Genomic DNA, 26,581 nt, shown 5'->3' with positions numbered 1-26,581 from the left:
CAAAATATAATTTCTAATGGTAAAAGTGTTCAAGATTTCAATATTTTCTACAATATAAAAAAAAAAAAGCAGTAACTTTTTAATTAATATACTGCGTATTTATTATTAGGAATGTGTGAGTGTTACGAAAGAAATAAATGAAACTTTTTACTATTTTCATCCTAATGCTTTTGCATAATTTATGGATGTTTTCTTACACATTACAATGTAATGTATTATCGGCAAAATGTATTATCATATAGTTCGGCTAATAAAAATTAAATTTGCATATTTTTGTATTTGCTATTAAATCAATAAAAGGGTATTTAAATAAAGAATATGACACAAGTTAGAAGTCTATTAAAAATACTGTCATTTGTCTTGCCATTTTGTGCTGTATTGCTATTGGCAAGCTACGCAAACTAGTAATTACTGATTGTTGTCTCGAAATTGCTGATCTCTAATATAATATAATTTGATTCAAGAATTTTTAAAAAAGAACAGAGCAACTTGATTGCTTTTTTCTTTCATATATATATATATATATATATATATATATAACAAAACTCTGTTTCAAATAGGGCTGCATCTGTTTTAAAGAACCCTTTCTTTATCACACAAGCACTGCTTGTGGAAATTACAACCTAAATATTAAGTTGATTGATAGTCCTAAAATCAAGCTTAGTTATTGACTTAAAGAAATAGTATAATACATTATAGACAAATCTATTACAATCTCTTTGAAGTTGGTGCACTTTACACCGGTGACCACTTCACTGATTAATGTTTCATCATTTTGTGAGAATATATATCTTGCCCATGAACAGTAACTGTCTTTGAATTCATCAGTAGCTATAGTGCAGCAGAGTTGCAATTGTCGACTAGTGGTGATAGTGGTCCTACCTTTCCTCTTCCACTTCCCATCCTATCTGGCTCATAATGAACGTCCAAGGACAAACCTGTAAAAAGTATTTTACTGATTTAAGATAGAACTTTTTAAATATAAAATGAAACATTTTAATCTGTAATTAATACATTTTATCGATAATATAAAAGCATGTATATATACACACTCATTCATATATGTTGCATATTTTGAAGTAATTATTTTAAAAAGTATTAAAAACTATATATATTATTTAAATATTATTGTGGTTAATAATATGGGTAAATATATGGGTAAATATATGTTATTTTCAACATAAATTCCTGACGTTAGAACTTCAAAATAAACCCACCACCAAACACATTCGTTTCTTAGTGTATGTGGCAACCTGTAACGTACATTTCTGATATGCGTATTTACCGGAGGGCCTCCGGGAGGTGGATGGATGATGTAATGCTCCAGTTGCCATTGTGGTAGTTTCAGGGATGAATGCAGCAACCAGTAATGCACAAATCACTAGCAATGCGCCAAATACAAATGGTGGACCTGGTACAAGCTGAAAAATATATTTTTTTAGTTTTTTTCCAATAAATACTTTACCATAATTATTATATCACATATCAATACTTTCTAACTTATCGATTAATACCTGAGGCATAATATCAAGATGTTGTGTGGCAGTTCCCGTTCTATTATTCTCATCCAAAAGAGATGGTTTCAAAGGAAGGGAGGGTGAGTCATCATTGAGATCAACATGAAAAAGATAGAAGATTACACCAAACATTGCAGGTCCCAGACCATTACAGAGACCACGCATTCCAGTCACCATTCCTTGTACCAAACCCTGTTTATCAGCATCCGAATGCATTGATACAAATGCAGAAATTGCAGGATATGTGATACTTGATACAGATGCTAGAGCTCCTGCTGCCCACATCATCCTTGAAATTACAATCAATTTATATGAAAATTTATATTTAATAATTTAAAAAGTAATCCACATAACATAATATGTGCTTGTAAAAAATATAATTAATTAAAAAAATAATCATAAAAGTGGCATTACCATGTTTGTGAACCGAAGCCATACCACATGAGTTGTAACATCTCAAACAAGAGACCCAACATTATAGTGTGTTTACTACCAAGGGTTCTCATTAAAGGTCCTAATATTATTTGAGCCCCTACGCTTAATATTCCAACGACAGCAATAAACCATGCTACCATAGCAGCAGAAAATCCCATAGCCAATTTTAAGTAGACAAAAATACAACTATATTGACCTGCCTCAGGAAGATAACTCAGGAACACAGTGACGCACAGCATCAAAATTGTATGATCTTTTCCAACCTGATATAATAAAAAATAATCATCATTATAAATGTAACTGTTTGAATTATTAAATGATAAAAAGAACAAAAATTATTCCTTCGATTATTCTTTATCCGATTTCTTTTACTTAAAGAAACACGAAGAATGTTGGACGAAGCTTATTTATACCTTATGTTTTTGTTGTTGTTATTTTATCACAAAGACAAATGATGTATATGTGAGAACACTGTATGGTGATAAAAAATAATAATTTCTATTTAATAGAAGTTTCGTTTTGATGTGTTTTTCGTATATAGAAAACATAAGAAATATTGAATAAAAAGTTAAATAAAAAAATATCCATTCTTTAAATCATTAATTTCATTCCATGATCTCAATAGTAACAAAATATTGTAGAAATACTAATATCCTTCTATTTCTTTGACATTTACCTTTCCTAGAGCTGCAAAAGGATCAGCTTGCTCCCATGATATGGGTGCTGGTGGTCTTGCTTTTTCAGGTAAACTTTCAGGTACAGCTACTAATATGAAAAAAACATCTAAGACTGCAATTGCTGTTGCTAATGCAACTGCTAAATTTTCTCCATATTTTGTCATGGTATAAGCTCCTAAAGCTGGACTGATTACCATGCTAGCAGCAAAAGTTGCAGAAACCTAATAAAATAACATTAGTTTAGAAGATATTTTAAATTCTTGTAGAAAAGTATAATATAAAAAAGTATAACTTACTAAACCATATGCCAATGATCTTTGATTTTCTTCTGTAACATCGGCAACATATGCGAATACTACAGAAAAAGTACAAGCAAAAACACCACTTATGGAAATCATAGCAAAAAACCACCATGTGTTTATACTCATTAGTGGAATTGGTGCACAAGTGAAGGCCACTGTGATAAGTAAGAAAAATTTTCGACCCCACACATCTGATAAAGCACCAATTAATGGCGCCGAAAGGAAAGATAAAATCCCTTTGATGCCCATTATTAAACCATTCATGAGGAACGTGTGATCCGGAAATGTTTCATTTAATACAGAAATAATAGGCATGGTTAATAAACCCCATGCAAAAAATTCCAAAAATATTACAACCAATGCATGATATACGCTTGCCTCTCCTACCCCAGAACTCTGTGAAATAAAAGAATATACAATGTTACTAAATAGCAATAATTTATTATTAGCTATAGAATTACAGATAATGGAATTATAAATAGCAAATGAAACCTTAAGGTGCCTGTAGCATTGTTGGGCAAATGTAAAGGGAGGTGTAAATTTTGCAATAGCGTGTTCTTGATTATTGTGAATTTCAGAACAGGAAGGGCCCAAGCCCTCTGCTCCCCCTTTTGCCCCAGGGGGCATGACCCCTAAGAATTGTTACTATACGAATTTTGTTTCATACTTAATTATTTACTAATGTTTCATTTTATCTTTTATTAAAATCCATATAATACAAATATTTATTTGCATCTCATAAATTTGTGACTTATCTTGAAAAAATTATGTGCTCAACGTTTTGTTGACTAAAATCTTAAAAATCTTTTCGTCTATATAGTTTTCATATACTTTTGTTTAATCACACTTTTACTCATTAAGATCATATTATGAATATAATCTCATTGCATAATCTTTGAGTATAAATTACATTAAATAATACCATATCTGTTATATCTATTAATAAGTACATTTATATACATGCATGCACTTCTCTTAAGCAATTTGTGTGGTCAATTTTCACAGTCTTCTTAGACCAAGTGTTCGAAACATATATAGTTTATCTTTCTTTTATTACATTTGCTTTATATAGCGGATTAAGTAGAGCACCATATTCTTTGTGCTAATTCGTTTCACATCTTATGTAATTATATTACATTTAAGAATTTCATTATCGATAGAGTTATCTTAGATCTAATTTCTTAATATATATCACAAGCATTACAAGTGCAAATAAGTATTCTTTGCAAGTTTTTTGTACAACCTTTAAAAAGGAACATCACTTCATTGTATCATGAAGAATGCTAATTGTTTTCAGAAACGAAGCATAAGATTACATGTAAAAGGATAGTTATCTTTAGCTTTTTCACTTATCTATGAATGCCAGAATTTATTTCTGTGATCGCTTTAGAAGCATCAAAAATTACTTGATTGGCAGTACAACGCACATATCAACTCATTTATCTTAATGCCTTAGCGAAAGCTTTTTATTGTAATTTTAAATCCTTTTTAATGATCCCTCAAATTGGAACAAAAAATCATCTACTTGTATGCATTTTGATAATACTTCCTGCCGCTTTGCATATAATAACCACACTTAATAATAAATAAACTTTCATATAAATACGAAAGGTGCTCCTTAGACAATAGTAGCACATAGCTAGCAGATAAAAATTTTAAAAAGCCTGCTAATAATTATTCTTTCGATTACTTGTCTCTTCTTTCATTTAACAAATTTCTTTCCCAATTACTATTTTATTTATCTTTCTATATAATATATATATATATATATATATATATAATAAGATAATACGTCGGTAAATATAAGTAAATTCAGAGTGCTAATTTCCGAATTGATGAGATGAAATTCTTTGAAATGTTCAAATGTCCTTTTGACAGATGAACCTCTGCAGCCTTGATTTCGGACTCACGGTCGAGGCGTGACGTCATGCGGTTCCGCAATCGAGACAATTAATGTCCGATATAGAGTTACGTGATAACCGTTCTAAGAAAATCTGATATTCTGAGAATGTCGAAAATATTCACCGGTTGACGTATCTTTTGAGAAAACGCAACATGCATATCGAAGACCAATTTCTACGTCGGATGGAGGTATATTCCATTTCGTTCTCTAACGTCTTTTAAACTCGCGTACATTAATCGATTTAATTTCGACTAAATTACATACGATCACATGCTTCGAAAGAAATTTTCTCGGCTTGAGATTGAACAAATCTTCGTTACTTTGATTATGATTAAACGAACATTTTCGCGATAACACAACCACTGCATTGCAACTCTCTCCCACTGACCCCCCACTCTACTACTTCTATGCCATTCTATACTCTATTCGTCGTAACACTTTCGATTCGATATAACTTCAGAAAAATCCCATAACCACTTCATAGTATTGAATTATTAATTTAGATTACGCACCAAACTATTCCACTTCAGACGAAATTGAGATATTCTCCGTAATCATAGAGACTTACGATGACTGTGTCACGTTTTTTGATAAACACTCGTTAAATATCATACCTGCGTACGTATGTACGTGGCGATTAGTTGTCACCGATCAATATACACGGAAACTTTATTACACAGAAAGCCGTAGTACGATCGATTTAATAATGTCGAATGGTGACAACTATTTATAATATTTTACATTAATGATGAACATTTATTTTTTTCATCGTCTTTTTTCTTATTTAATCTAAACTTGAGTAATTTTCATAACTTAGGTTATTTCTTCTATTTTTTTCCTCTTTTTCTTTCTTGTTCTCGCTTGCATCATACTTTAAATATTTTCATTTTATATTATATTATATTATATTATAATGTTAATTATATATGGTTTATTGTTTAACGTCAACGAGATTATATTTTATATAACATAAACATGTGCGTTTTAAGAAATTTGTCTTATCACATTGGATATATTTTATTGCCATATTGTACTTATTACCGAGCTTATTTAATTTTTCCTAATTGTATGAATGTCATTCGTAAATGTTAATGAAATATTCTTTTGTAAGTTAAATTAAGAAAAAATATATCTAGATGAATAAAATTTTAGATAAAAGTTTCGAGGAAAACAAAAACTAAAACTAATAAGAGACCAGACGCTATAATAGGATTGGAAAAAAAATATAACATATTATAATTTTGTTTACTAATGGTCTTTACTGTGCCATTCTTATCTTATAAATAAAAGAAAAGAGCACTGCAGAGACATATAATACAAATGAAAAAAGAATACGTCTTTAAAGATATGATAATGTTCCAATATTTATATACCATTACAATATCAATTAAGAAATATTCTATATATATATCAATCACACGATGCAGCGCAATCAAGAGCAAAATAATAACTCTTTGTTACTAGGTAAAAGAAAAAGATAGACCAAATAGAGGAAATATAATTTTCATAAATAGTGTATTAATAAATACCATATGTTTTTCTTGTTCTTTAACAAATAAAAGAATTGCAATAAAATAGGAATAATTAAAATATATTTTAAAAAGAGAAAATATTCTATAAAATAATTATAAACTATAATCACAAAAGTAAACATGGACTTCCGCATAGACTGTTCGCGCTCATCCTATGATTTTATAACATTCCAGAAGAAGATTAAATATAAAAAATGGGGGGATTATCAGGTACTTTAGACACTTGTGTAGGTTAAAATGTAATTCAATGAAATTTTCAGTACCGTAATGACTCCATCCTTCATGATGGACTTTCGGCTTCGTATGATCATGCCTACGACCTTCTTTGAGACCTTGGCGGGCATATTCACGCACTGCGCGCACAGACTCTTTCGTTTCTTCAATTTCATTAATCCCTACAAATCAGCTGTCATCGTTTGAGTCATTTTCCTAACGATTTATCACTGACTTTGAACACAAAACAAAACTTTTGCTTCAAATTTTTCTCATGACAGCACCCTACATAACACCAAGCCACGAACTACCATATGAACATACTCGGCGTAGCTCGACGTAGGAACATCCACTTACTAGCGCACAATGCTGGATACTTTACGTTTATACGTGAGAAAACACACGCATTCAAGTCTCATGGTGCTTTTCAGAATTCCACGAAATAATATTTATGCAGTTGGCTCTTATTTTAATTTAAATCTGATCGACTAATTAACATTTTGTATCATCTTTATTTGTATTTCGTTCGATCTTAATCGAACTCTAATTTAAATCCTTATTTAAAAAAATACATCTTATCTAATGACATTGTAAATTACCTTGAAAATCATACATACAATTTACTGTAATTTTGTAAAGAGATCTTTACTAGTAATCTTAACTTTTATATTATTTCCCTAGACGATCTATAAACGGCAATTGGTGAAACCATGGAGCCTATAATCAAAAGCGGTACGAATACAAATACATTCGTGATAACTCATTCACTTTTAAATGAGAATCTGCATTTTTATTTTTTAAAGCTCGTTACAAATCAAGTTAGAAAAGAATCGTTAAATTATATATCTTTACAAGTGTAAGTTTCATTGCTAACCTAATTTAACTGTGATTAAAATAGTAGTATGTCATATCTCAAATTATTATTTTTATTTTTAAATTCCATATATTATGCATGCATCAAATAAGTTTATATAATTTTCTTATAATATACTTCGTTGATAATTATGGATACTATTAATATTTACATATATATTTTTGCAATATTTTATTTTCATATTGCAAGCTCTTTCTAATTATAAACATTCTAATATATTGTTATCCTCAAGATATTTAATTTGATCAATTTTTTATACTCAAATCTTCTTGAAGAAAACTTTTGACTACTTAAAATTTGATCGCAACTACGTACACCGATTAGACACATCTAAGATGTTCATTTACTCAACTTTAAAACCAAGACAGTTTTTCTTTTTTTTATATTTCCTAAATTGTACTGGTTACATTTCAAAACTAACCAAGTCAAATGGCTGAAAACCAATACTATAATCACGTTATATATACGACCAATTGGACAAAATTTTATTTATAGTTACTTAGTTTAAATAGTTTTTTTTTTCTCATTGAGCTTATAATTGGTAAAGTTGTAATGATTTTAGGACTGTGTAATTTCGTGGTGGTGGTAGTTAACATGCTTACAGCTGGATGTGATCACGTTTGCTTATTATGTTGTTAGTTATTGCTACAGTTGGTTGTTGCTACAGTTGATATTTAGAGATGGAAAAGTATCTCATATAGTAAGTACTTGATAATTTAAATACTATAATTTTTTAACAATTTTATTAATTTGAGAGGTTATTTTCAAAATTTTGTAAGAAAGTTCATCAAACTACAAAGAAAAAATATATATTCGGAGGTCGAGTATTTACTTTCGAAACGAGACTTAAATACAACGATTGTATTGCACATAATACCGCAAGAGAGCGTAGCAACCAGTAAAAAAAAATGGTGGTTATTTGGGTGTAGTCGGGAGATTTTCTGCAGCACAAATGTGAGTACCGGCAGATTAAAGGATTACGAGTGCTGTTTGTCAGTGCATCACAAAGCTAGTATGATCAAATTTATATTGGAGGTAATGAGAATATTAAAATAAGTCGGATACTCGATATTTTCATTTGGATAGCTCGGCATTGGTAGGAGGGTACTGTTCGTTTTCGCATAACAAGAAGTACCAACAATCTTTTTGCTCAGATTTATCAGTCAAAACTATATTAAAAGATCATTATTTTTCTCGAAATAGACAAAATTTAATCTCTTTCACACAATTCTAAATTTCTTTCGATCAGACAATATACAAAATATATAAGGACACGATATTTTTGAGATAGATGTCACATTATCTCAGTGTCTCTCTATGTGCGTGTACGATTGTGTGCAGTTATTTGATTTGCGGCGTGTAAGTGTATTATTCCTTCTATCTACGTGTATAATGTGCATACGCTGTGCGTATAGCATGCGGCGCAATAGTACTCGTGAGATACGTATATTTTACACACACGCGTCTCTGTGTGTATGTAAAGATGTACTATATACCGACCGACTATATACTGTCAACATTTTTCGAGTCTGTCCCATGATACTTAATTACATTCTACGCCTTTAATGTGGTAAATTCTTTCCTTCGCGGTCCATTAATTTGCATTTTGCGTTGCAATTTAAGCGATCGGACAGATGAATATTTGCATATCTTTGCTTTACGATTTAAACTATAGACAGTATATAATATATAACTACTGTGCTAATAACGACGATAGTTCCTCTTATATTTATTGGCAAGTGGATATGATCAGCATTGTTCTATTGATGAAGTTAAATTTATATAATCTGTGTGGTATAGAAATTTTCGCATGATAGAAACTGCATAAGCAATTTAAATGTTCAGTTTCAATTAATTTATATCATTAAAATACTTCAAATTAAATTTTAATAATAATACATTTATAAGTCATAGCAAAACTTTTATTGTATTAATTAGTATTACATTTTTTTTTTTTCTATAACATGCATAATATTTTGAAAAATATTTTAATAGCTCTATATTAACATACCATATATATTTCATATTCTTGAAAAGCTTCTCGTAAAGTTAATACAAAAGATATTATGTGCTTAAAATGCACTTATCTTATACATTCATAAAAAGCACTGATATAATATAAGAGACTGTAAGATTAAAATAAAGATTATAATTAATTTTGTTTCAAATAATAATAAATTAAATTATCGTTTAACTATACATAAAAAAAAGTAGGTCAATATATATATATATATATAGTTTCACTTTTCTTTTTTTAAATTTACTTTAACTTATATTGTAGAAAATAAATACTCTGTAATTATTTACTTTAAATTATCTTTCTAAAATTATATCGTACTGATATAACAATTATTTCTACATATATAATGTTATATTTTTGGTATATATTGAACGTATTAAATATTTGCTTTGAACAGAATGTTTGTGGAAGAAACACAATTTGGAGTTGGACTATGCACCCACATTTAGGACAAAATAATTTTCTCTTTTCTACTGACTTTTAATCTATTTGTTTTTCACTATCAGAAAACTCTTTCAAGAAGTCCAGAGTGCAAAATAATATTGTAAAAGTCTCGTTTTTTGTAATCTTAATTTTTTATTTTAAATATGTCAATAATTTTGATTTTGCTTTACGGCATACAAAGACAACAAATGTATCGGATTAAAGGCCATTCCTGCAACAAGAGATTTTGAGATGTTAAAAGCCAGTTTAAGAAAAGACGTAATATTATAGATTGTTGGGTCATATCAAAACTTTTGTTTTAAAATGATATACACAAAGGACAGTGAATAATTTAAAAGACTACACTGTGGAGTCTTGGAGGTATTTTATATGATGAATATTGATAACATTGCCCACACATTGTAATTGTGTACATAATACTTTTACCATCTACTGATATTAATATTAATATTGCATATGGGAATAAATTTCTGCCCTTTTTTAAAGATATCATGAGTAGTATTGCTTGCGTGTTTGTCAGCAACAGGACATCAAGTGTGTTGAAACAACAATATATATATTATACATATATTTGAAAAGTGTGCGTGTTAGCTTCCAAACATAGTGGATGACATTCGTTTGAAGCATAAGCAATAGTTATTTTGTTCGCGTTGAAAACGTCAAAATTAATTCCAATGAAGCAATGTTGCTAGGAAATTTTATTTCACTATTTCATTTTAAAGAAAAATGCTGTGAAAACGCATCATTTGCTCATGTATATTTATGGTGAGCATTTTCCATTGAATAGAATTTGTAAGAAATGGTTTCTGCAAATTCAGCAAAATAATTTCAATGTGAGTGATAATGAATGGGAAGGTGTACCAAACAAATTTGTAAGCATTATTCGATGAAAACCCATATTATGTAGTATTTAAAATGTAATTAAAAGAATTAAATGTTGATCGATCCACTGTTGAAAAATATCTGTATGCAATGGGAATCGTTCAAAAAGAAGGAAATTGATTTAGTGGGATTACAAGAGTATCATGTATTATGAACTGATGCAACCAGTTGAATGTCTGAAACCATCTCTGGCAATTGTTATTGGCTACAACTAATATGTTTGAACCGAGCTTAAAAGAAAAATGATCCAGACACAATGATCTAGATCTATAACATAACAAATTGAATCTGCTGTATGAAACACTATACCACACGTTGCAAAACCGGTCAAAAAATACTTGGAAAGAGCAAATTGAGTAGAGCAGACTTTTTCAGTTCTCTTTTTTCAAGTATTTGTTAACCGGTATTTTTAACATTAATAATTATTTATAATGCTATAGTAAATACTTTTTTTGGCATAAATTATTATTTAATTTACAAAATATTTTGTTTATGGTAATATTATTTTTTGTACCTATATTGAAAGAACATAGCTTGTAAATAATTATTGTTTAATAGATAATATGTGTGTGTGTGTGCGCGTTTTATGTATATGTTTATTTTAAATATTTAAATAGTTTCACAAAATTACACTTTATATAATTTTTTATTAATTTTGACATATTTTCATTTTTAATCTTTAATATATCTAGACATGCTACATTAATCGTTTTTTAATTTGATTTACTATTTGATTTCAGATTTCATCGAGTGATCTGGCATGGCATGTTAATTAAAAGTTAAGGATTATAGAAATTATGTATAAAGTTAAGATTATTGAAAAGCTGATATTATAAAGCTTTCTTTGATTCTTTACATCTTTGAAGACAGGCTTGAAGGCATTATATTATAATTAGTTTAAAAAGAAATCAAAGGAGAAGAATATTCATTACTTATTTATTAAACAAAAGTAAATACTTACATTCAAAATTGGTCAATATTTTAACCATCAAATTCTTAAAAGTTGGTTATGTGCAATGCCGAGATGTTGTAATGAAAACAAGGCAGTGAGTTCGGTGCGTAGTAGTCAAAAACACAGCAGTGAAGATATTGTGCTGACACAAACTCAAGTTTTTGCAATTGGAAATCAATTAGATTTGGAAGAAGAACCACAAGTGGTTGGAAAATCGCATAGAAGAGTTCGTTGCGATCTTAGTCCTGTACCAACAAATACGAATTCTAATTTGAATATCAAACTTTTAAATATTAAGGTAAGCATATTATAATGTACTTCAATTATTGTTTATCAATATCATACAAAAAAATATATTAAATATAATTTTATATTATTTTTCCCTCTTTTTTCCAGACTGATAGAAGTACTCGTCAAGAGCATCAGGTGAGCACTGGATCTGGTGGGTACAGAGAACGAGAAAAGGAGACTAAAAAGAGAGCAGCTATAGGCAACACAGTGCGTGGTCTTCTCTCATCTGGCCACAGCAGGCAGGACAGGTATAATGATGTCTGTATCAAAAATCATGCTTTTTACATTCACACTTTTTTTCTTTTTTTTTTTTTTTTTTTTTTATTTAATTTGATATTTTGATAGGTTACAGTAAAGACTATTATCATTTAAATTTTATATTATTTTTCTGTTTTTTTGCTTTTATATACATTTATTTACATTTCTACACAGTTCAAGAATATTATGATATGCACCTCTGGACGCACGCTTCTTTAACTTTATTTTTGATTTTAAGTTTTATTTGTTAAATAAAATATGCACACTCATTTTTAATCTAATTAAAACACGTAATCATATTAATACTGCTAATCTTTATAATTATGCAAATTTAATTTTGAATTTATTTAAATAACTCATAATTGCTTATAAGTTTATGTGTTAGATGTTATTATATTATGATTTGTTTGAAATTACCTTAAGCTCTATCTTACTATTCTGCATAACATAAAATAAATTCTAGAATTGAACATGATTTTTAATTGGATTTTAGGTATGAGACAAACAGGCAACGTTCATCAGGTGGTACCAGTGGTGGCCTGTCTAGTTTATGTCCTAAGCTGGTGGCCAGTGGGGGTGGTAGCAGCCAGGGTGGCATTGGTTTGTCAGTGGGCCACTTAGCCTCTCAAGAAGGAGGAAATCCTTGTCCAGTTGTTACAACACAAAGAACTCACAATCATTCGCATAATCATAGACGGGAAAGAAAGCAGTCCATTGTTTCTCGAACTGCTTCTAGTTCTAGTAGTTCTTCTGAAAGAAAGGTACATTTTATATAATAAATATTATACTATGAAATTGAAAAAAAAAACTATTTTACTAAATATATAAATTTCTTTATAGGCTCTGTCAAGTCGTCCTTCTGCTACAATCTGCAAAAAGCAAATTCGAATGCAGCGAGTTGAACAAAATGCAGATTCATTGTCCATAACTAGCAACGGTGTTCCAACTAGTTCACCTTCTTCTAAGAAGAAGGGTTTGTCTGGTGTTCGTATTTCAGAAAAGTCATCTTCTCGAAGTCAAGATTCATCCTCCTTAGATCATGAAAATGATCATAGCTTTAGTGATGCAGAGGAGGCTATTACTGCAACAGAGAATGTGTTCAAAGTATCGGGTAAGATTTAATGATTATACATAGATTATTAAGATATGAATCATGATGTATAATAAAGAATAAAAAAAATATTAATTTTCATATTCAGGATGTAGTTCCACACCTTCCACACCAATGAGTAAAGTAAAATCGAAAAGAATAACTGAAGATGAAGTGACTATAGAACCGAATATACATATAGAGTGCACAGAATTATTAAAACATAATATTTCGAAAATGTTTTCTGGTGTTTACGAGAAAGAAACATCTACAACAGAAATTTCAGAATGTACCATAACAGATACAGTAGAGCCAAAAATAAAAAAAGATGATATTAGTGAAGATTTGATTGAACACAGCAATACAAAAATATCCTCGTCTTCTAGTGCAAGTAAAAGGAATAATGATGGTGACAAATCTTTAAGATCTAAAAATAAATCTATTCCACAAGATGTAAACAAATTACATAATTCTAAGACAATAGAAGAAATTAATGTAAAAAGTAATATAGATTCTACAACAACGTCCACAGAAACGTCCATAAATACCGTAAATGCAAATCCAAGAAGAAAATCATCTAATAATTGCTCTGAATCTGCTGCTGTAAATAGTTTAGAAATGGAATCAATGCCTAAAGACTGTAATAAAGAAAAATCAAATGAAGAGGTAGTAAAAAATTCCAGATTTGTTACATCTAAAGTTTCAGAAGAAATAATAGATTCAGAAGGTAACGAAACAGAGACACAAAGAGTTGAAGATGAAGGTGTAACAATTTATGATGAAGACGATAATGGTACTAGTATTAGTGATATAGTAGCAACTCAAGCACTTCACGAGTCTTTGAGTAAATTAGGAAAAGTTCCACCACTGGATACAGATATAGAAGTCATGAAGAATACTAATTCACAAAAAGAGACAGATGGAGAGAAAATTCCTCAAAAAGAAACAGCTACGCATGAAGAGACTGACGAAGGTTTCATTGGGCCTTTACTTGATGAAAATTTTAAAGCAGATGAAAAATTAAGTCAAAAAGCAATGGCTATGGAAGATGTACATAATCTAGTAATGACAGCAAGCGTCCAAAAAGCTAAAATTGATGACGACGAGGAAAAAGCAATAGGTATTTCACCTGATGGAAGATTTTTAAAATTTGAAGAAGAAATTGGACGTGGTAGTTTTAAAACTGTTTATCGTGGCTTAGATACTCAAACAGGAGTAGCTGTCGCTTGGTGTGAACTTCAGGTCAGTGAAACGCTAAATAAAAAATATTCATAATTCGAACAAATATGGGTTTAATATTTAGAAAAGATTTGATATTTGTTTATAGGAGAAAAAATTAAATAAAACAGAAAGACTGAGATTTCGAGAAGAAGCGGAAATGTTAAAGGGACTCCAACATCCTAATATTGTTAGATTTTATGATTATTGGGAAGTCACGCTTACACGTAGAAAATATATTGTACTAGTCACAGAACTTATGACATCAGGAACATTAAAAACGTAAATTTAGATTAAAAAATATATTTTTTCTTTTCTTTTAAATACAAATTCTATCTTTAACTTGGTTATTAATTATTTTAGGTATTTAAGAAGATTCAAGAAAATTAATCCAAAAGTTGTAAAATCTTGGTGCCGTCAAATCCTCAAAGGACTTAGTTTCTTGCATTCTAGATCTCCTCCAATCATTCATCGTGATTTAAAGTGTGATAATATATTTATAACTGGTACTACAGGCAGTGTGAAAATCGGTGATTTAGGTTTGGCTACGTTAAAAAATCGGAGTTTTGCAAAAAGTGTTATTGGCACACCAGAATTTATGGCACCAGAAATGTATGAAGAACATTATGATGAATCGGTTGATGTCTATGCATTCGGAATGTGTATGCTCGAAATGGCTACGAGTGAATATCCATATTCCGAATGTACAGGTCCAGCGCAGATATACAAACGTGTTGTTTCTGTAAGTTTTTATAGATTTTTATATTACAAAAATTATAATCTCTTTTTTTCAATTTTAATCGATTATTATATTACTATAGACTAATTTAAATATTCCTTATTTTCCAATAATTTTATATTTTTATATATATATAGTACTAGTATATATATATATATATATATATATATATATATATACATACAGAAGTTATATAACGATATTTAAATCATTTTATTTTTTCAACATAGGGTGTTAAACCTCAGAGTTACGATAAGGTGGACATACCAGAAGTACGTGAAATTATCGAAATGTGCATTCGCTTAAAAAAGGAAGAACGACCTTTAGTTAAAGATCTTTTAAATCATGAATTTTTTGCGGATGATATAGGATTAAAATTGGAGATGGTATCACGTGATTCGGCTATAGCAGATGCCGAATTATCACGTGTAGAATTCAGATTGAGAGTTTTGGATCCAAAAAAACGGACAAACAAACATAAAGAAAATGAAGCAATCCAATTTGATTTCGACATCCAAGCTGATAATGCAGAAGAAGTTGCCTCAGAAATGGCTAAATCAAGTCTTATATTAGAAGAAGATGCGAAAGCAGTAGCTAAGATGTTGAAATCACAAATAGCTGCTTTATTACGAGAAAGGGAAGAACGACGAGCTAAAGAAGAAAAAGAACGTTTAGATAGAGAAGCTGATACTAGTACTACATCTGCTGAAAATATTTTACAGCAACAACAATTAATACTACAACAAATGCAATTACAACAACAACAACTTCAATCTACCATGGGCATACCAATGCAAAGTCAAGTACAAATGCAATTACAACCAAATCAAATACCATTGCAACAGTCACAATTACAATCAACTTCACAACCAGGCCAACAACATAATTTACAACCTCAACAAGTACAATTGGTTCAACAACCACTTCAGCAGCCACTTATGCAGCAACAAACATCAGTAGTTCAGCCTCAACAGGCTCAGCAAATACAACAAGCATCACAAGCTGCACAACAAGTTCAATATCAACAACAGCCACAATATCAACAATTACAGCAGCAATATCAACCACAACAGTATTCGCCACATGTTCCGCAAAATCTGAGTGCAAATTCACCACAATGCTCTACTCCTCAAAATGTTCAAGCCCAACCCCAGTTTCCTCCAGTAACACAACAAATACAACAACAACAGATACAACAACAACAGATACAGCAGCAACAGCAAATACAGCAGCAGCACCACCAAATACAACAGCAGCAACAACAAATACAGCAGCAACAGCAAATACAGCAGCAGCAGCAGCAAATACAGCAGCAGCAGCAAATACAGCAACAGCAGCAAATACAACAACAGCAGCAAATACAACAACAGCAGCAAATACAACAACAGCAACAAATGCAACAGCAACATATACATCAGCCTCAACAATATATTCAATTAAATCAAATGAGTGTACCACAACAAATAACACATCAGATTCAACAACAATTGCAATCTCAGGTACAGATGTTGCCTCAACAACAGCATATGCATCAACAAGTACCACAACCTCAACAGCAAGTGCAGTATTCACAATCTCAAATGCAACATATTCAACAAGTACATCAACATCCAGTTGGTTCTCCACCAATTCAAAGTCAACAATATTATCAACAAAATACAACTGGTAGTACAGGATATACTAGTTCTACTTTATATCAACAAAATATGCCACAACAAATATTCCACACATATGCTACTTCTAATAATCCATCTGGTCATGTAGAAATTTTGTCATCTACTCAGACTGCGCAACAAATTTATTCACACACAAATATTTCCGGTAACTCTGCTCCTGCAACTTCTCAGCCATATATACAACAACAAACTGGACAAGTTCAAACACAAATACCATCAGGAATGAATATTCAAAGTTCAGTGCCAGTAACTCATGTACAAAGTGGTGCAACATCTACAATGCCTAGTATTGCAAGTGCTCCTTCAATGCTCTCTAATACTGGTCATCAACCACAATCTCAACAAAATATAGTAGTGCAATTGCAGTATTCGCAAAGTGGGACTGTTATGCCTACCTCTATACCTATTTCTATGCCTACTTCTATGCCCACCTCTATGCCTATGACATCAGGAATAAGTGGTCCTATACAGACATCTGCTAATATACCACAACATCAGCAACCTTTTGTTTCAAATGCTGAATCATCTATTGCTGACAGATCATCTTTAACTAAACAAGATACTATGGACTCTGTACAATCCTTGCCATTGGATCTGCAATCAACTATGCATCAAGAACAATTAAATAATCAACAATTGCCAATTGCTACTGCAAGCACTGTACCACAACAATCAGCAGTTACAAGTGATGGGTAAGCTTATATTTAAATAGTAATCAATGTGTATTTTGTTACTATGTGTTACCATATTATTTATCATTTTAGAGTTATTTCTGAAAGTTCAGAAAATGTTACAACTTCCGAAAGAAATAGAGTTAAACGATCTGGTACTAAGCGCAAAAAGCCTGGTATTAAATTAACAGTCTTGTCAGTAAGTAGTGGAGAAGGTCAATCTATGACTGTTGAGTGTCAGTTAGATACTAGTAAACAAAAAACTGTTACGTTTAAATTTGATCGAGATGACATGGTACCTACTGATATTGCTAATAATTTGGTATGTGTACTTCGAAGTGTGATATTTCAGAATATAATCTATAATATATACATTAATAATGTGTGTAATTTGTTTTCATTATGCAGGCTGCTGAAAATTTGCTGCCACAATCTCAATGCGAGACATTTATCGAGTTAATTGAAGATATTGTGAAGCAGTTACGTTTAGATCCAACGCGTGCTTTACCTTTAGTAGCCCATGGTCCACCAGATCAATCTGCCGGTGGTAGTCCAGTTACAAGTCGTCGGCCAAGGGATCGAGACCACAGTCTTGATACAACGAAGGTACTAAGAGTTATTACAGCTTCTTCTTATATTAAAAATATAAGATATATTTATATTTATATATATGTTGACAATTTATATATATACCAGAATATATTTCATTTAGATCGTGAAAGTAGAATACTTTAACGAAATGTAAACACTACGAAATAGTCTTTTTTACAGATATTTTATACATTGTTCAGAAGGTATTTAATTATAGAACAGGGCTTCTTAAACTATGGGTCGCGACCCCAAATGGGGTCGCGTAGCAAAATTCTGGGGTCGCGAGAAATTTTAATGTCAAATATTTATATATACCATTTTATAACATCACTAGAGTTGGCGGAATACAGTGGACTTGCAGCGTYTAGACACGTGCATTTGTTGAAGGTTTTGAGCTATCTCCACCGACAGCAGTAATATTTGTATGGGGTCGTCAAGAAACTCGTAATCATAAATGGGGTCGTGAATGACAAAAGTTTAAGAAGCCCTGTTATAAAACATACAATGATTTAAAGTAACCATTAAATGTGATGATAATATGAACGATTAGATGCAAAATATGTATCTTTTGAACATAATAGATAGAGTTTGCATATAATTAGTATAATATATGGTTTTGGACGCAGCAGGTGAGACATGGCTCACTAACTCGTCAAAGCAGCCACCGATCGTCATACAAAGTCCATCGTAGGCACCGTTCGGTGAGTTCATCACCCTCACCATTCCTTTTCCTACTTCCTGAATTTTGTTGTATATTCCTACTTATTTATGTATCCTTTCCTATTGTACCAGGTCATAAATAACCAAAGTATCTATATATTTATTATGTGAATTATATCAGTTCAATCACAATGGTATTTTAATATCAACAGAGCACCTTATATCACCAGTACCATTATTTAATCAGGACAGAAAAGGAAGAATATATATAGTATTAAATATATGAGTGTGTATATGTTGCGTGAAACCGTGTATTGGTGATAGTTTAATTTACATATTTCCTTATTGTTATTTAGTATCATTACATTAATTATATAAATAGATAATATGATATATATATATATATATTTGTTTGTACATCTAGACTTTCTTAAACTTATTGAGTATATTCATAAAAATGATGTTATATTTTTTCAGAGAGACGAAACTTCAAACACTTCTACTCCAACAAAATTGTTGCCAATCGATCAAATAATTTCACATATTGCAAGTTCTTCTTTGGATAAGCAACAAAATATTCCAACAACTGATAATCAAGGAGCTACTGAATGCACATCGGCAGAAGCGTCTAGACGATCATCTACGTCTACTCAAAATACTGATACATTGACACCAACTAATATTCCAAGTGATTTCACTGATCCTCAGGAGAGTGGAATTTCTTTAACATCTGCAGATACAGTTTTGGAAGCGACTCATATCGTCCAAGAAGATGCTAATACTTATTCAATTGCTCAATTGCCAGCTATGTCCGTTCAAAAACAAATAGAAGATGTGAATACTTCTATATCTCAAACAAGTGATTCAACGAAAGATGATATATCGAAAGAAGTTACAGACATTCAAGAAAAAGATGTGAATAAAGATATACCAACATCCGATACAAATTCTATAGAAACGTCGACATTAACTGCTGCACCAATACGTAAGATATCTCGTTTCTTAGTTAGTCCCGTGGTTGAACAAAAACAACTCGCAAATGAAACAGAAGCCTCTGGTATATCAGAAAATATAAATAATACTGTAAAGGTAGATACAACAAAGTCGGAAGAAACAGAAATAAGTACTTTGGATACACAAGTTGTAACAGTAGAACAACCATCTAACATTGACATAAATTTACCTAATTTACAACAATCTGTAGATCAAATGGATAATACTAAGGTTACTTTACAACAATTTAATCAACAAACTGCTGGAGTTCAGAATATTTCTCAAATGACAATATCAGGGCAATTACAACAAAATATAGGTGCTGTACAATCTAATCAACACGTTATAATGCCTGGTACTCCAATTATACAGCAAGTAACTCAACAAGTACATCAGTCAACTGTTCAAAATTTCACTGCTATATCACAAAAAGAAATGCAGTCTCAACAAATGCAAACAAGCAATTTAAACACGCAACCACAATATCAAAATCAATCTACTATGCAATCTAATATTATAATACAACAGCAACAAATTGTGCAACAAAATGTACAACAAAATGTACAACAAAATATACAACAAAATATACAACAAAATGTACAACAAAATATACAACAAAATGTAACTCAACAACATATGCAAACAGAGCAAAATCAATCTCAACGATCCGTACATCAATATTTACCACAACAACATCAACAATATGTGATCCTTTCTGGACCGATACAACAATTACAACAATCAAATGTAGATGAAAGAAATCGTAGGATTTCTAGTATTTCTTCTACATCTAATATGTCAACAGAATCTCAAACAACCGAAGTATCCAATATTTCTGAAGATAAAAGATATGCTACAATGATGTCAAATACGCCTATTCAACATATACAGCATGTACAAGTTGTCCCACAAGATACTCCTATAACTTTAATGCAAGGAAATCAAGATCCTGGGCAACATCAAACAGTTACCCAAAATATCATACATGTTTCAGGAAATTTGCCTACACAAATGCCAGCTCCTGTTACAGTGCCAGCTCATCCTATTGTTTCTACTGAAACTGCTCATAAACCTGTAATTAAACCAAAAGAGATATCTTCGACACTTCCTGATTTGGCACAAAATTTAGCAAATATTCTTTCTAATCCAAAATCCAAATCTGCTACACCACATGGCTTGAGTACTCATGAACCAAACATTAACACAACTGCTGTTAATACAACTGTTCTTGATTACAAACCTACACCACAATCAGAACAATATTTCCAACCTATACAACCTGAAATAAGTCAATTACCAATGCAAACACAAACACAGCAAAATTTTCAAAATCAAACTATGCATCAAGTTCATCAAAACTTGTCAAATATTCAACAAACATTTCAGAGTCAGCAATTACCCCATCAAAATTCAGCTTTCTTACCACAAGGAGTTCAATTAAGTGTTCCATTACAAACCGATTCTCAATTACAAATTTTACAACAAAATGTGTCAACTAATACGATGTCTTCTCAAACAAAATGGGTGGGTTGTACAAACCAAAATATATTGCCTCAAAATATATCTGTGCGAAATGTTCAGCCTATGCAGATTCAACCACAGCTTCAACAAGTACCTCCTGCCCATCCACAAATGCAGCAAATAACTCAAGAACAAGTTCATGTAGAACCTGCTACTGTATCTGATCAATCTCATTTACATTTAAAACTTCCAGAACAACAACAAATAGGAAAAATATTAGATACTGAAGCTCATGATGGCAGTGTGATTAAACGTGTGTTCTCTGATTATCAGTTGTTAACTTTGGAAAATGAAAATTCTAGTCATGATGTAACTCCAGAGCACACACTTGTAGAATCTGTCGATCCTAATTTATTTATGCAACAACAAATTATACAGCAACAACAGTTGCAGCAGCAACAACAACAACAACAGCAGCAGCAGTATCAACATCGTAAATTGAGTCAACAGAATTCATTAGATAAAGTATCAGATATAAGTAGTGTAGGAAGTACAGGAGGAACTGGGCCACAAACAATAGCAGATTTGCATCAAAAACTTGTTCAAGTAACTAGTCAACCATCTGAATTATTAAATGTTGGTACACCACCTATAAGTTATCCAGCCACACCTCACAGTCATCAAGTAACAGGAGGATATGATGCATACATGCATTCTTTACAACAAAAGTTGGTTAATATTGGTATGCCAATATCATCTGCACAAAATCTAGCGCAGGTACTAAATTAAAAACATTATACCTCTATTAATAATACTATTGCTTCTGTTACTGCTAATAATTTATGTTATTACTTTTATATATACTATAAATATTATTTAAATTAAAGGGTCCTCTATCGCCTCAGACTACAATACATTCTACAAGTGCTGGTATTGATTCAAATATAGTAACAAATTCTGAAGGACCAATAACATATCAAGATACTTCCTCTCAAGTTATATCTTCACAATCTGTAAGTTACATAAAAAGTAAATAATATTTTAAATAATTTTCGCAAGTAAACGTTATAATCTCTTATACTTTAGAATGTAGATTGCTCACTGGATAGTCCTATACCGGGAAATCAAGGAGGACCTGAAAACATGAGTCCAAGTAAAGAAAATATAAAAGTGCGAATTCAAAGACCAGGATCTCGCCTTCAGGAATTAGAACAAGAATTAGCCAAAATTCATCATAGAGGTCCCGTACTTCCAACAACTTCGCCTCAACCGTTAACACCTCCTGTACCTGTTATTAATCCTCCGCCGGTACAACCAGCGTTGCAGCAAACACAAAATTTATTAACAACTGTTCCTTCAGTTCCTATTGCCTCTATGACATCGAATATTGTGCAGTCTCGCTCTGATACGAATACACCCGTACAAACAGAACTACAAGATTCTGTATCCGAGGTATTTTATATTTTCTACTATAAATTAAAGAATCATAATTGCGAAAATGCATAATGCTGTATAAAATGTAGTAATATTTTGTATAATATTTAATGAATAATATTTTTTACAATTAAAAATATATTATATCTCGATGTTTACAGAAACCTGCAGCACAACCTGTTAGAAAAATCTCAAGATTTATGGTATCTAAAGTATCGGGACCTCCAAGCTCTGCTACATCAAATATACAACAAGAAATTAAAACATGTCATTCGGATGAACAACAAAGTAAGATATTCAGCATGAATAGTAATAGTGCATTTTATTAATTTTTACGTTATTTATTATATACATTAAAATATACTCTATTTAATGTTACAGTAGCATCGACAACGTATTTGATACAGAGTCGGGAAGGGTCCATGCCTCCAATACAAACAACATTAACAAATAATTCTGTGCAAGTAGAGGTAATAACCATAACATTTACTGGTGTGAGTGTGAAAATGATCATATAAAAGTTATTACATTTAGATTAATAATATTAAATGTATTTATATATGCAGTTACAATTAGAGAAAGAAGAACGGGCATCAACTTTAACACCAAGTGAAGAATATCAATTACTTATAAAAAGGTATAAGTTTATAAGAAAAAAAAAAGTATATATTAAGAGTAAATATATAATACAAAAATTATAACAAAAAATTGTATTCTTTAGGCAAACTATGGAATTAGAAATACTTCAACGAAGGCACCGAGAAGAATTAGAACGTTTTCAACAACAACAATTGCAATTATTAATTCAACAACAACAACAAGCAAGTGCGTTGCACCACCAACATCATCCACTTCTTTATCATACAGTAGCTACCAATGCTGCAGCAGGTCAGTTGTACCATAGTAAGAATTTAAATTAATATACAAAAATTAAAGTTTGTTGCAATATATATGTAAATATATATCTCTATATATTCTACATATTATAAACTTTTATAATTTATACAAGCATATAAGTATGTTTAAGAAAAAAACAAGATGATTTAAGATATTATTTACAGTAAGTTTTTAATATACATCCTGAGAAAAAGTATTTATTTGAACTTTTCATTAGATAATTCTTTGTACTATCATTTGTTAAAAAGGGATATATCTATTTATGTAAATATAGGACAAGGAAGAGTACCAGGTGTAGATGATCATTTAACGTTTAGCACAGCCCCACAAACTCCATTGCAAAAAGGCATCAGCAATTGTCCAGATACCGACGAAACATTAAGGTTAGCCATGCAGAAGCTTAAACAAACTCCACTTCAACTTCAACAGCAACAAACAGCAGCCAGCATACAGCATGCTTATGTTATTCCAATTCCAGTAGTGCCTTCAGAAAGTATGCAGAATATTTCTGCGCAACAGAATATTAACTATTCAAGCGAAACCTCTGATATATCTGATTCAACAAATAATCCTGTGATTATAAATTCGAGTCAATGTCAGTTTACACCAATAATACCAGATACTACAAACGTTACTTCTGCGAGTGGAGCTTTAGTTGCACCAACATCAACATCAGGTTCTATTGGAAGTGGAGCATATGTTCAATATCACGAGGGTCCTTCGTTAGCAAACTTTCAAACATTCAGTTGCACGTCGCATGCTGGCTTCATTTTACCAGCTGGATATCGTCTTATATATGCGCCTACTGGGACCCCTCAGTCTCAACCAGCGACCCCTGCCACTCCACAAATAGGAAACTCGCATGATGGTACGCCTCCTACAGAAACCCAGCATTGTTCTGAAAATGTAACTACTCTTCCTCAAGCAGATCAATAACGCAATACACAATTCAAAATATTCTATACTTTCCAGTCAATTTTTCCACATAATACATTCTTTATTTAACGTTGAATATTACTATAAAATTATGTATTATTATAATTATCTTTTAATATGATATGCTCCAAACATGATTATATTGGTTATACATGAGGTGCACACATATGGAAGCATATACAAGATGTACAGAGCAAATTAATAATGCTGCCTCATTGAAAAAATTAATCAGTATAGAATCAGTTACTCTACAAAAATTTAAGAAACTCATTAGCTGATATATACTGACTAGCGTTTAGTTAGGCAGCCATAATGATGCCCTTCGAGCTTGATGTATTATGACATTTACGTATAAATGCATAGAAGATATTCTTGTTACCCGCGCATCAGCAAAACATTAATATTTGGTATATGCCTCGCGATTGAAGCAAGATTGGAATTAAATATTTCAAGGATATTTTGAACTGGCGTAATAAGTTTCTGAATGGTAATTCAAAAGCTGGGGATAGAGGCCTCTACGTTGTATAACTGTGCTTCGATATTAAAAGCAAATCTTCCATTATTGGAATGCTTAAAGAACCTTAAATGCTCTCAATCTTTTAAATGGCACAGTCCATATTAGTACAGGCCTCAGCTAGTCTTACGATCGAGATGGCATCTAGCCATTCTGCTCGATTATATGTATAACTGTTAATGTATACTGAATGCTTCAGAGAAGGGAATGAGAAAAAGCAAGAGAGGAAGAAAGAGAGAGAGAGAGAGAAAGAGAGAGAGAGAGAGAGAAAGAGAAAGAGAAAGAGAAAGAGAAAGAATATAAGAAATAGAGAGAAAATGAAGTGAGGAAGAGAGAACGTATGTTTATTTCTGTGTGTGTGTGATGTGTGAATGTGTCAAATAATGGAGATAAACAGAGAAAAAATATGATAATATAGTCACTGTTATGCTTTAATGTATTTCTAGCGATTTTACCTATTTCAATTAAAGAAAAAGTAATGTGTTACTAGTTAGCAATCCTATATATCTTATCTACTTTTGAGTACTATTACCATCATTTTACAATTAAAAATACAATTGTGTTTAGTACTTTTTACTTTATATATTTTATTTTCAAGAATTTTATTAATAATAAGAAAAAGATTTAAAAAATCATACAATCAGGGAATTACATTTTAGGCAATTCAGTGACAGATGAAAGATCATAAAAAATTCATGAAACTCTTCCAAATTTGTTCTGCAATATAAAGACAAAGAATTTTTATTTTACGTCTCTTCATTATTTCTTATTTGAAATGTCTATAAACAGTACTGCTTATAAGATAAATTACAAGATTATAGTTCTGTTTGCTAAACTATGCATACAATCTGTTATTTTTATAATCCATAATTTTTAAATAATTTTTCATTGCTTTAAACAACTTTTCGTCATGCATTGCTTTGCAATAATATATGCTTAATGAAATTTATTACAAAATTTAAAAATGAGTAATAAGCACACACATGTGATGTATTTGATACTTCTGTATGATGCAGAAATAATATTGAAATCATATGCTGTATAATTATAAGAACTTTTTTAATAATCATATCAATTGCTTAAGAATGTCAAAAATGCTATCGTTACTCACTTTTTTATTTTGTTTTTATGCACTCTCATGTTTTTTACTTTCAATTAATGGTAATTTTGTTACCTTATTCCTTTTGTACACCAAAATATATGTTTTTTAAAAATAATTTCATGGTGACGGGATCTTCAATTATTTAATAATTAAATTGCTTTTAATTGGATCGTTTCTCTGTTTTGTGCATCTTACGTTGAAAATCTTTGGTGACATGGTTTAACAAATATTAAAATTAATATTTTAATTAATTATATTTAATTTTAAGATCAGGAAATATAATTTATAATCGTTTTTCG

At 30.8% G+C, this 26,581-nt stretch overlaps 2 protein-coding genes across 12 annotated transcripts; one reads left to right on the top strand and one right to left on the bottom strand.

Annotated features, from left to right (window-relative positions):
* Window positions 1-153: 153 nt before the first annotated feature.
* Window positions 154-6,966, bottom strand: LOC106788804 (hippocampus abundant transcript 1 protein). Of its 4 annotated transcripts, none has more exons than XM_014752393.1 (7): window positions 6,630-6,966; window positions 2,926-3,327; window positions 2,629-2,850; window positions 1,932-2,215; window positions 1,515-1,806; window positions 1,265-1,421; window positions 154-938 (listed from the first exon to the last, which is right to left on the bottom strand). In XM_014752393.1, the coding sequence occupies exons 1-7, from the start codon at window positions 6,753-6,755 to the stop codon at window positions 832-834; spliced, it is 1,590 nt and encodes a 529-aa protein (XP_014607879.1). In that variant the 5' UTR covers window positions 6,756-6,966; the 3' UTR covers window positions 154-831. The 4 variants fall into 4 exon arrangements, with proteins under 4 accessions (XP_014607879.1, XP_014607881.1, XP_014607878.1 ...); XM_014752395.1 differs by lacking the exon at window positions 6,630-6,966 and adding an exon at window positions 4,957-5,307; XM_014752392.1 differs by lacking the exon at window positions 6,630-6,966 and adding an exon at window positions 3,424-4,632.
* A 1,126-nt stretch (window positions 6,967-8,092) lies between these two features.
* Window positions 8,093-26,009, top strand: LOC106788797. Of its 8 annotated transcripts, none has more exons than XM_014752379.1 (20): window positions 8,093-8,153; window positions 11,540-12,049; window positions 12,148-12,290; window positions 12,794-13,061; window positions 13,141-13,411; window positions 13,500-14,632; window positions 14,718-14,890; window positions 14,972-15,350; window positions 15,578-17,715; window positions 17,788-18,016; window positions 18,103-18,300; window positions 18,912-18,986; window positions 19,423-22,176; window positions 22,287-22,412; window positions 22,486-22,851; window positions 22,995-23,121; window positions 23,215-23,303; window positions 23,400-23,470; window positions 23,555-23,721; window positions 24,005-26,009. In XM_014752379.1, exons 2-20 carry the CDS (start codon window positions 11,816-11,818, stop codon window positions 24,664-24,666), a joined length of 9,603 nt encoding a protein of 3,200 aa, XP_014607865.1. In that variant the 5' UTR covers window positions 8,093-8,153; window positions 11,540-11,815; the 3' UTR covers window positions 24,667-26,009. The 8 variants fall into 8 exon arrangements, with proteins under 8 accessions (XP_014607865.1, XP_014607864.1, XP_014607867.1 ...); XM_014752378.1 differs by lacking the exon at window positions 8,093-8,153 and adding an exon at window positions 8,341-8,407; XM_014752381.1 differs by lacking the exon at window positions 8,093-8,153 and adding an exon at window positions 8,352-8,488 and having other exon boundaries at window positions 18,915-18,986.
* Window positions 26,010-26,581: the final 572 nt, after the last annotated feature.

This window comes from Polistes canadensis, unplaced genomic scaffold, assembly GCF_001313835.1.
Source record: "Polistes canadensis isolate GaletaPanama2010 unplaced genomic scaffold, ASM131383v1 scaffold_154, whole genome shotgun sequence".
Taxonomy (NCBI): Eukaryota; Metazoa; Arthropoda; class Insecta; order Hymenoptera; family Vespidae; genus Polistes; species Polistes canadensis.
Note: the sequence above shows the minus strand (reverse complement) of the source record. Positions and strands in the feature narration are given on the sequence as shown.

What these genes read in the sequence shown, in the direction of transcription:
- LOC106788804 (XM_014752392.1), bottom strand. Translation starts at nt 3,558, where the DNA reads ATGCCCCCTGGGGCAAAAGGGGGAGCAGAGGGCTTGGGCCCTTCCTGT. An exon ending in AATGCTACAGGCACCTTAAG is followed by an intron (nt 3,328 to 3,423) that starts GTTTCATTTGCT and finishes TTTATTTCACAG; the next exon opens with AGTTCTGGGGTAGGAGAGGC. An exon ending in GATCATTGGCATATGGTTTA is followed by an intron (nt 2,851 to 2,925) that starts GTAAGTTATACT and finishes TTATTTTATTAG; the next exon opens with GTTTCTGCAACTTTTGCTGC.
- LOC106788797 (XM_014752379.1), top strand. Translation starts at nt 11,816, where the DNA reads ATGCCGAGATGTTGTAATGAAAACAAGGCAGTGAGTTCGGTGCGTAGT. An exon ending in TCAAACTTTTAAATATTAAG is followed by an intron (nt 12,050 to 12,147) that starts GTAAGCATATTA and finishes TCTTTTTTCCAG; the next exon opens with ACTGATAGAAGTACTCGTCA. An exon ending in ACAGTCTTGATACAACGAAG is followed by an intron (nt 18,301 to 18,911) that starts GTACTAAGAGTT and finishes TTTTGGACGCAG; the next exon opens with CAGGTGAGACATGGCTCACT.